The sequence below is a fragment of the Aegilops tauschii genome, chromosome 7 (genome assembly GCF_002575655.3).
Source record: "Aegilops tauschii subsp. strangulata cultivar AL8/78 chromosome 7, Aet v6.0, whole genome shotgun sequence".
Lineage (NCBI taxonomy): Eukaryota > Viridiplantae > Streptophyta > Magnoliopsida > Poales > Poaceae > Aegilops > Aegilops tauschii.
This window is the reverse complement of record NC_053041.3, coordinates 590,949,696-590,960,935: the sequence shown is the minus strand read 5'-3', so window position 1 is coordinate 590,960,935 and position 11,240 is coordinate 590,949,696. Positions and strand designations below refer to the sequence as shown.

The 11,240-nt window shown below is 46.9% G+C and overlaps 1 protein-coding gene across 1 annotated transcript; it reads right to left on the bottom strand.

The window, feature by feature from the left end:
- Positions 1–554: 554 nt before the first annotated feature.
- Positions 555–6,664, bottom strand: LOC109776194 (cation-transporting ATPase HMA5). The gene is made up of 9 exons (XM_020334851.4): positions 6,251–6,664; positions 4,370–4,984; positions 3,341–3,770; positions 2,929–3,254; positions 2,461–2,519; positions 2,038–2,380; positions 1,632–1,832; positions 1,229–1,486; positions 555–1,133 (listed from the first exon to the last, which is right to left on the bottom strand). The coding sequence occupies exons 1-9, from the start codon at positions 6,545–6,547 to the stop codon at positions 657–659; spliced, it is 3,006 nt and encodes a 1,001-aa protein (XP_020190440.1). The 5' UTR covers positions 6,548–6,664; the 3' UTR covers positions 555–656.
- Between the last annotated feature and the right edge of the window lie 4,576 nt (positions 6,665–11,240).

Genomic DNA, 11,240 nt, shown 5'->3' with positions numbered 1-11,240 from the left:
AGGTCGTCGGTGAGCCTCTCCAGGACCATGGCGCTTTCCGTAGACGATGAAGACCTGTACGGACACAATGGATCAGCGAAGAAGGCAGGGCAAGGTTCTTGCGATGATCGATGGTGGTGATGCCCCGCGTACCTGGCACGAGTCGTCGGACCGCGGCGACCTTCCTCCCGCGTGGGAGAGCGAGCCGCCGGATTGGACATGCCGGAAGAAGGCGGCGCCGGTGGCGCCGGCGAGCCTGGACTAGGGCCACGAACAAACGTAAACCTGCCCATGGAGTCTGGAACTTTGCCGTGCCTGATCCAACGGGCCGTCCGTGCGAGTCTAAATAGGCTAAACTTTGCCCGAGTCACACAATCATACCATGTGAGAACTTGCCAAGCTGGGAATTTCCCAAATCTGTGAGCGGGACTTCCAAATCTTTGGAGATTCAGGCGAAGATTACAAATACTTTTTTTTCTTTTGCATATTTAAACCTTTGGGGATTGCAAAATCTATGCTGCACCGAATCAGGAGAACCGCTGAAGTTGAAAGCAGGAATTCCCCGCGGCCATGAGCAGAGTACACAGGAAGCCATTTCCTTTTCTTTTCATTTCATTTCTGTAAAAATGGTGAAGGGGGACTTACAGTTACGGTATTCACAAAAGCTATCCATCGCTCTACTCTACAGTTATCTGCAGCAGGGTGGTGAGCCTGGGTTTTCTGTATCTCCGCAGCAGCAGCGAGGAGCACACCACGCTGACGGACGAGAAGGCCATGCAGGCGCCCGCCAGCCACGGCGGCATCTGGAGCCCCGTCAGCGGGAACAGCGCGCCGGCCGCCACCGGTATGGCCACCACGTTGTACGCCATGGCGAAGAAGTAGTTCCAGCGGATCCGGTTGAAGGTCTTCCTCGAGAGGTCGATGGCCGTGATCACGTCCTCCAGGTTGTTCCTCACCAGCACGTAGTCCGCGGCCTCGATGGCGATGTCCGTGCCACCCCCGATGGCCATCCCGACGTCCGCCGCCGCGAGGGCCGGCGAGTCGTTGATGCCGTCCCCGACCATGGCCACTATGCTCCCGTCCTTCTGGAGCGACCGGACCACGTCGGCTTTCCCCGCGGGCATGACCTCTGCTCTCACGTCCTCAATGCCAACCTGACAAACAACAATAACCCAATGAAAACAGTTATGCACCTGAGGTGGTAAGAATCAACAAATGGATGAGAATTCAGAAGCAAACAAATACAAACCTCTTTCGCGACAGCTTGTGCAGTCCTCCAGTTGTCACCTGTGAGCATCACTGGATGAATGCCCATCTTCTTCAGTCCTTCCACGACTACAGCAGCCTCTCTTTTCAGGGGATCGGCTATCCCCATCAACCCCACGAAACTGCTGTCATATGCCACCAGAATGCCGGTTTTTGCATTCAGTTCCAGGTCTACCAAGAAACTTTCAGCTTCAGGGGGAACGGTCACCCCGTTTTCATTCATCAAGGCACGGTTTCCAATCTGCAGTAACATTTTTATTACAGATAATCAACAATTTACTTGGAAACATTTATAAATACATATGTGAGATTGATGCTCTGCAGTTACACACTGCTTTGAGGTATTTTACAGAAGGGGTGAAGGACAATGGCAGCTTACGACTCACCAAAACTTTCTTATCGTTGATCAAACATTGAACTCCTTTGCCAGGCACAGCAGAGAAATCTTCAGCTTCAAGCAACCATTGGGACAATATCTGCTCTTTTCTTTGCTCAATGCCATCCTTGGAGGAAGGGAGCTTGCCAAAGAAATGGAAATGAAATGCATATTCCAATACAGCCTTTGCAAGAGGATGCTCACTGCTTGCCTGTGTACAAAACAAAATCATAAATATTGCACTCACAGGCTAGCTAAGATCCTGAGCAAGGAGCAAACCATAACATGTTTTTACCACACACTGGTATGAACCACATAGTGATATGACAAATAAAAACATCAAAACGTGTCTTTTTTCTCAAAACACCATGATATGAACCATAAGAGTAATTTGTGATCAAGATTGATTGCCTCACCTCTGCAGATGCTACTAGTGTGAGGAAATCTCCAAGGTCCATTCCAGAGAAAACCTTTGCAGTTGTTACAACAGCCTTCCCTTGTGTTAGTGTCCCTGTTTTATCAAAGATCACGTAGTTTACATTTTGAGCCCTCTCCAATGCATCTCCACCTTTTACAAGTACTCCGTGGTTAGCCCCGATTCCAGTTGCCACCATTACAGCAGTTGGTGTTGCCAGACCAAGGGCGCAAGGACAAGCAATCACCACAACAGATATGGAGAACATGAGGGAGAAAACAAAGCAATTGCTAGTTCCGTCAAACCATGAATGTGGATATGCTCCAAACGATCCACATAAGAACCTATAAATGTAGAGAATCCACACGTGAGAAACTTGAACGAAGCATTACTATGAATTTTGCACAATGTTTATTGAACTCACCACACGGAGAACGTTAGAATGGACAAGGTGATGACAATAGGGACAAAAATGCTAGCCACCTGAAATAGCAACAGCGGAATGTCAGCACCAACCAAAATATGCATCTACAATATGTTGCAATGCTTTTGGTGAACACATAGCTATTTCAGAAGTAAGCTTGTCCTCCAAAATTACCACAAAAAAATGGTTACTTAAAATAATAAGAGGACCAGAAGGCAACGTGTGAAATGAACATGTACTTCAGACAACATAAAAGAGTAAAGTGCTGTCCTGTAAGAGGCATTGAAATACAAAAAATGGCATAAAAACAATGTCCATATGCATCATTTCAAATGTGGCAAACAGCACATTATCGCAGACAATGCTTTGGGATCTAAAATAATATTAGCAAAGGTGCATGGTTGACAGAGATATTTGATACATAGTGACAAAGCGAATATGGGATATCACATACAAAAAAAAACTCACATAATCGGCGAATTTCTGAATAGGGGCTTTGGACATTTGAGCAGTTTCAACCAGAGATATTATCTGACTCAAAACTGTTCCGGATCCTACTTTCGTTGCTTGTATATGAAGGATGCCCTGTAAGTTGATTGTCCCTCCAATTACTACACTTGATACTTCTTTAGGCATCGGTGCAGATTCACCAGTTATCATACTTTCATTGATATGGCTTGTTCCCCAAACAACAACACCATCAGAAGGAACTTTCGAACCAGGAAGAACTTTCAAGACATCACCAGGTTGGACTAACAGAGCATCAATCTCCCTCTCCCCAACATACTTTCCTTCTGAATTTGAAATGGTAATGTCAGTTTGCTTGCAGTTTTAGACAATCTGCATTTGAGTACAACAGTTATGTGTGTGTACCACTTACCTTTATCTTTCAGAAGCAAAATAGCAGTAGCAGGGACAAGTTCTACAAGCTTCTTAATAGCATCTGATGTCTTCCCCTTTGCAAGAACCTCAAGATACTTCCCAAATAACACAAACGTGATTATCATTGCGCTTGTCTCAAAATATATGGGAGGTTGAAATCCAGTGAATGCTCCATATAGTAGTGCACAAACGGAATATACATATGATGCAGTGGTGCCAAGAACAACTAACACATCCATATTTGTAGAACCATGTCTTAAGGCTCTGTAAGCTGCAATATAGAATCTCTTGCCAATAACGAACTGTACAATGCTAACCAATATCCAGTTCACCAAATCCCCCATATGAAATGGTCCACAGTGCCTGAGAAGCAATGTACTGATGAAAGGTATACTCGGGCAGATCATACGTATGAAAAATACAGGAATCTGTTGCAAAGAGGCAATTGAATTGAGTCAGTAAGCAAGTAGTAGCATAGCAAAAGTTCGGCGTATTCTGAACAGTAGGAAGCAAACGAAATATATTACTAGGCAAAAATACCAAATATCCCTACATCTACTCGTGGTAAATTATTTTAAAAAAGTAGACGACCCTGCATTTTATTTGTTTTCTACAATACCTCTACTGTTTAGTCAATTGCCAGATTTGATGTGAATACCATGTAAGATGTCTGTGTTCTCGTTTATTACTTGCTCAAACATTGAAATTGAACAATATTGCTCTCTTATGTCATCTTATCTTGTTGGGTTTCACATGTACGCAAAAAAGAACAGTGAAACAGTATTCTAAAATCTAAAATATTTCTTTCGTTAGTTAGATGCCACACGATGACAATAATATGTGAGTGTCATTTATATGCTACCTGTTGCCAACACATCATACATTCCCTATTGTACTGTAAGTTGTCTTGCCAAATACAACTATCAACTATGCCGACAGCACTATAATCACAGCACATGTATTATACTTGAACCTTTGAGCAAAACTGTCTAGGGTGAGCAAGAGAGAAGCAAAGATCAAAACTTACACTTAGGAATAAGCTAGAGCAGAGAAGATGGAGCATTTTGGAGGCCTCGTGTGCGTCATTCGAAGCCCCTCGACTGTAAGGATTCTGCACGTGCGCTTTGAATCTCCCATTGCTTCCCATTTCAATAGTATCCACAATTGATCGCAGACCAACAGCTTCTGGATCAAATACAATCTCAACTTCTGAGAGGGTAGTATTTACAGCAAACTCTCGCAAACCATTCATTTTCTTAAGGATATCATGTAGTATATCTGCATCCCTCTCTGTGTGGATGCCAGTCAGACCTAGCAATATCTTATCTTGCTCGCTACTCTGTAAGAATGCAGCTTCAAAACCAGCATCCTCAATAGCTTGAACAATTTCATCCTTGCTAATGGTAGACGGATCATACTCAACTTCTCCTAATGAGGTTGCCAAGGCAACGACTGCTCCTTTTATACCAGGTTGTTTTTTCAAGATACCCTCAACCGAGTTTACACAATTGGCACATGTCATTCCTCCTATCCTAAATTGTGCTGACAATGTCTTCTGTGACTTAGGTTGAGGGACTGCAGAATCTGGGAGAATCTCAGCGTCAAATCCAGCATCTTCTATAGCTTCTATTATATCCTCGACCTGCACAGAGAAGTCCCAAAATAAAATTGCAGTTAACAAAGAGACCCAAACATGCCAAAAGGTCTAGAGCCAATATGTTTCACTATGGAATCAGTCATCTAAAGTGGAGCAGAACTTGGCACACAAGGATTAGTACATTCGAACTGAAGTTGAACCATTCTAGGGAAGAGTGGAAAAGAGGGATCAAACAGCTCGTATGATTGCTTGAGCTTGTTTTTTATCGGCCGCTGATAGGGAAAGACTGCTCACACTTTTCTGAGGAATCATTCGAAGCTAATGATATTCATAATCTAAAGCTAAGCAGCAAAATTCTAGCCAGAAAGCAAAATGGTCAAAAGGGGCGGCTCACTGCTCATGGTGGGGGGCAAAAAATCAAAACACAAGTATGATTAATAAGCTGTGGTCGCGGCTTTTAAAGGTGTTGCAAAACAAGCTCAAAGTTCCATACAGCCCAGGCAACATCAGTACAGTGAGTACAAATTCACCATCCCATTGCCATTTTCCAGCAAGCACATGGCAAAATGGTACTAGTAAAAGTTTGCCACACAGTTCAGTGTTTCGAAACCAATCTCCACATCACGTTGGTTGAGTTGAGCCGTGCAATGTCAACCATCAGCTCAGCACCCCACCGCTTTTAGACTTTTCACCGGAAAATATGATTCAACAGCCGCAGGGCCAGCAGCTCACCCATCAGCTCACCAACCAACAAAAAGCTACTGCGGCGCCATGCTCCCCCACTAAATCCGGCGATCCACGATCCATCCACCGGCGACCACGAGCCTCCAACAAAGTCTACAGCTCACCAACCCCGAAAGCAAAACGGGCTCGAATCATCAACCGCCGGCGATCGGCCGATCCCGCAGTCTGATTCCCAGGTGTACAGCACCGCACTTAACTGACGGCGCATTTCCAACCCGACAGACAACCCCACGAATTCAGTTCTCACGTCTATACTTGTACTAAAACCAAAAATCGCAAGCCCGTACCCAATCCGCTAGTAAATCGCACGGAGTCGAAGCAAGCTTCGTGGAGCAAGCGCACCAACTCCCCGAGCCTTTTGCGGTAATCGAAAGCCTCCAAAAACGCGGTCCATTTTACTGTTCTAACCAAAAAATTTACTAATAATCAATATCACAGACGCAACGATTTTGTCCGCAAAAAATTACCGCCCCCAAATGCATAGACGAGCTCCGAAATGGCCCGTAGAGGCGCAGGCCTCCGCCTCGGCGGGGGCAAACGCGCAGGGATCACATCGCGGCGCCTCACCTTGACGAGCGCGGGGTCGAAGACGACGCGGGCGCGGTTCTGGAGCAGGGAGACGGCGACGCGCCGCACGCCGCGGCGGGCGGAGACGGCGGCCTCGACGGCGCCGGTGCAGGCGGAGCACGTCATGCCCGTCACCCGCACGTGCGCCTCCGCATCCTCCTCCGCGCCGCCGCGGCCGCCTCCCGCCGGCGCCGCCCCGCCCATCTCCTCGTCGTAGGAGCCCAGCAGCGCCACGTCCTCCATGTCGTCGCCCGCGCGGCCGCCCCCGGCGACCGCCGCGAGCTGGAGGTGGGCCATGGCTGTCAGAGGAGGAGGCGGGCGACGGAGGTGGGAATATTTTCGTGGGGGGGAGGGAACGGAGACCGGAGGAAGGAGACAGAGGGTGGGGCTGGTTTATAAACTGGGGGGAAAGGCGAAGGGGAGGGAGGACCAAACTGATCTTTGTTCACGCAACAGAGGGGTGTTTCTGCAAATGTTACGTAGTGTTATTTTTTGCAATGTGGTCCCTCGAGGGAGGCTTGCAGTTTCGGTTTGACTTGGTTTTCGTGTTCGGTGTGGAAGTCAGCATGCGGTCCAACATGGTTGCATAACTGCATATGTAATGTGAAAGATTACTACCGTTGGAAACGAGGTTTGACATCTTCCAATTGAAATATGAGTATAAGGGATTTGTTTTATTTAATTTTGCGGATTTTAATATGGGGTATGGACTCGATAATATATTTTTTGGCCTGCATTTGGTGTGTGGTAGATTACGGTGATTCTGTTTCCCCGGCATTTACTTCCTCCGTTCGGATTTATTTGGCCCCTTTTATTTTGGGTCAAAGTTTGAGTACAAATTTAACTTAAAAAATGCGAGCTATATGTCACACAAGTTATACCATGTAAAACCTTTTTTGAATACAAATCCAACGATGTATATTTTATAGATATATCTCATATTTTTATTAGTCATACGTCTAGTTCAATTTTGATAGAATACGAGGGGCTAATAAACCCGGACGGAGGAAGTATATGGTTTCTGTGTCGCACCTCAGCTTCTGGGTTTATCCGGAGTAAAATATATTTAAAATGAAGTCATGGACAAATAAAATAAAATAACATATACATATACGTATACGTATCCAACTATGTGGTGGCTGTTGGAGAAACATAACACTGGGAAATTCACATTTGTTTTCTGTAGCAAGCGCGAAAATAAGAGCACTCCCAATGCATTGTATCATATTCATTAATATGCATTTAGATAGAGACTATTTTAATGGGTGTTATTCCAGTTTTCTTTTCTTTTTTGCGAGGGGTTGTTACTTCAGTATTGTACCCCTAATGCATTAAATATGTGTTTAATTTTCTTGATGCATTTTATCGTATGCATTTAGATAGTATTTTTGTAAAAAGGGTAGTATTTTAGTATTGTATATCTAATGCATTAAATATGTGTTTAAAACTTAGCTACAATTTTCTTAATGCATTGTATCATATGCATTTAGATAGTATTTTTTAAAGGGTAGTACGATATATTTAAAATACATTGTATTATTTTCTAAACGACGCTAAACCCCTTCGCTCCTGCGACCAAGGCGCTCGGCTAGGCTATCACTGCCTCTCGCTGGTGTTGGCGCCGGTCCGCCTCGTCGCCTATGGTCCTTGGACCACAGAGGCATTATGGATCCCGGCCCTTATCGGCGGGAGGGCTCCATTGAGGGAGTGGCGATGACGGCGGTGCATCTTCGGCTCGCTCCAATGCTTGTAATCATCGTTAGGTGGTCTACTGACGTGTATGTATTTTTCACTTTGGATGAGTTTATATTACCTTGACTGTTGATGAATAGACCGAAAGTTTTCTCGCAATTTTTTTTAGTCTCAAACCACTCCTCGGCTAAATGGAAAGAGTGGGTGAGAGAGTGGGCGAGCTAGATCACATAACACGTCGTCATATATATGGACAATGCAGCTGTCTGCATATGCTTTTGCCTCCAAATGCATGGTTGCCTTCACACACAAAAAAGGGTTAGTTAAGAAAAGACTCCATTGGTTAAGGGGTGGTTAAGTTTGGATCAAGGGGAGGTTGAGTTTGGTTAGCTATAAGCTTTGGCCCGCCATGGCCCATGTCATCCCGTATAAAACTAAAATAATATCAATATATCATCCACATGCTGTTTAGATAAATATCCTCCTCCTTGGCTGCACTGCACGCATCGTCGCCTGCCGCCGCGGAACGGACCGGACCGGCGAGCAGCACCTGCCAAACGTGCGCGCGCGAGGGAGCCCGTGCCGCGTCGCGGAGGCTGCGCCAGTCGACGACGATACGGTCGCGGGAGCGGTGGGCGTGTGGGCACCCCGCAGAAGGAAAGGGGTAGGTGTGGGGTGGGGTGGGGTGGGTCGACGCGCGGGCGCGCGTGTTCCGTGGTGTGGTGTGCAAGCGAAGGGAAGAGGCGACGGCGGACGCGACACGGCAGCCGAACCAAACCAAACCAGGTCCACGCACCCGACGACGCCCGGCCCGTGTAGTCCCGACACAAGCCGCGGAAGCCTGTACGTACCCTTGCCATGGGAGCCGAAGGCGGCTGCTGCATTTATTATTATTTTTTTCATGCAAGGCGGCTGCTGCTTTTTTTTTATAATAACGAACTACAGACCTATGTTCGAGAGACTGAGTCAGCATATCATTTTGAGATTGTCAAAGTCACCACATGAGCCTCGTAGTCGACGGGAACGTCTCCTCCACTGAATGCGCATCGCCGGAAATCCTGAAATAAATCCAGAAATAATGCGAGCATCGGGATTTAAACTCTGATGGGCCGGAATACCACCGTACTCCTAACCATCCAACCACATGATGGTTCGCAAGGCAGCTGCCGCTGATAGCTATGTTTTGATGGCCCCAAGGTTTTTTGCTCTTTTTTTAGAACTAATTGTGTCGCTTTTACACGAGTAACACGCCGCCGCACACATGCAGCTTGTCGTTCTTAGGCCAACTCCAACGGGATTATCAAATCACCCTCTAAATATTTAGACCGGATGAATCGGACATTTTTTGTCACCCAACAACCACTATTAGAAAAACGACCTAATGTTCAGCACATTAGTCCCGGTTCAATTACGGACCGGTATTAATGTGACCATTAGTCCCGGTTCGATTACGGCATCATTAGTCCCGGTTCGTGGTGTACCTATAGTCCCGGTTTGGGTGGTGGCAGACTGGCGTCAGGCCGGGGTGTTACAAACCGGGACTATAGGTTAGACCTTTAATCCAGGTTGACCCAGACTAAAGGGGTTCTGCAATTTTCAAACTCTACCCCCCCCCCCCCCGGCGCCCCAATCGCCTTTTCAGTTTTGAAAAAAAAACAAAAGCAAATGATAAGAACTTCAAAAATAAAATCCTTCGAGATGTAGTTATTTAGACGATTTGGAATAATGAATGCTCCACACTTGAGCAGTGAGGGTGATTAGAGATTAAATTGTCAAAAAAAATCCTTTGGTCCCGGTTGGTGTTACCAACCGGGACTAGAGGTCCCCAGCCCCCGACGCGGGCTCGTGCCATGTGGTGGGCCTTTGGTCCCGGTTCGTGTTGAACCGGGACTAAAGGGGGGCCTTTAGTCCCCACCCTTTAGTGCCGGTTGCAAAACCGGGACTAAAGGCCCTTACAAACCGGGACTATAGCCCGATTCTGCACTAGTGAACATTCATCAAAATTCTTCAAATCGGCACCAAACGAAGCGTATGTTTGCGGACGCCTGGACGTTCGCCATGTCAGACTCCGACATTGTGGACCTACCCTAAACCCTAGCCGAGGCGGTCGTTCGAAAACTCTTCACCCACATTCATGTCACTCGGATCACACGCGGTCCGACACTCGCCTACCTGCATTCATGACGGTCATATGGACATGACCGGACAGCTGACCGGCACAATATTCACATTGGCATGGTGAATGCAAAGCCTATTCCAGTCGTTGCCTACAATGAAGCGGCGCTAGCTTTAAGCCGGCCACCCAAGGACACAAGCCCTTTATCACCACATTGCCGCTTCTCCTCTCCGCTTCTCTCTCAAACTTGTACGCCTCCAGCACCGGCCGCCACAATGGGCAAATCCAACGCATCGAAGTGGTTCTTCGCGCCCTCCAAATCAAGGGGAGCACCGGATCATGGCGCCGCCGCCCAAGGTCTCCGTGTCCCTCATCATCCAGGGCACTGTCAGACATCAAGCCAGAGTCGATCTCCTAAGACGACGAGGAGCAGACGACAGCGCGGGGCCCCACCATTTCCGTCGTGGACCTCACGTCCACCGGCGACAAACAAGGCGCAGACTCCTCCAAGGATGAGTAGCGCATTGGAGGCGTCATGGCCTTGTGTCTCATCTGGTTCAGTCCATCTTCCGTGTTCTACTCTTCCTCATCGAAGACTGTAGCTTCACTTCATCGGTCTTGTCGCTGGTGGTCATGAAGACTGCGGATGGAGGACGACAAGGTCTTGTACGCCGGGTGCGGCCGCCATAGGATAGGTTTAGGGTCAGGTCGTTTTTTCCTAAATGTTTGAAATCTAATGAAAATCCGTCGTGTTTGTATGAAATCTGTCATGTTTGTGAAATCCGGTTGTGTTTGCATGAATTCCAACCGGTTTGTTGAATAAGTGTTTGAAATGTATGCGGCCAGCGTTGGATGGCGAGAGGCCGCCATCCATGTTCGCGGACGGATGCGGGAGAAAATTTACGGGTCGCTATTGAAGATGCCCTAATACCCCAACAATCCTCCTTTCATGTGACTTCTTCTTAAATGTCAATGACACAACATTTTAAATGTAATGTTTAGTATCAACAAGCTTGCAAATCGCGAGCTAGGAGGTACATGCTTAGGTTCCTTGTGGTGAACCAGCCCACCAAGGTTTAACCTAGACTTGGCATTGATACTCGCATTTTTCTGAATTTATTTCAGGCTTTCCGGCGATGTTCGTTCAGTGGGAGGAGACGTTCCCGTCAATTACGAGGCGTC

Excerpts from the sequence above, each read along its gene's own strand:
- LOC109776194 (XM_020334851.4), bottom strand. The coding sequence starts at position 6,547 with ATGGCCCACCTCCAGCTCGCGGCGGTCGCCGGGGGCGGCCGCGCGGGC. Across the intron at positions 3,255-3,340 it reads TTTGCTTCTGAAAGATAAAG|AAGGAAAGTATGTTGGGGAG; the intron begins GTAAGTGGTACA and ends TTTCAAATTCAG. Across the intron at positions 2,381-2,460 it reads ATTCTAACGTTCTCCGTGTG|GTTCTTATGTGGATCGTTTG; the intron begins GTGAGTTCAATA and ends CTACATTTATAG.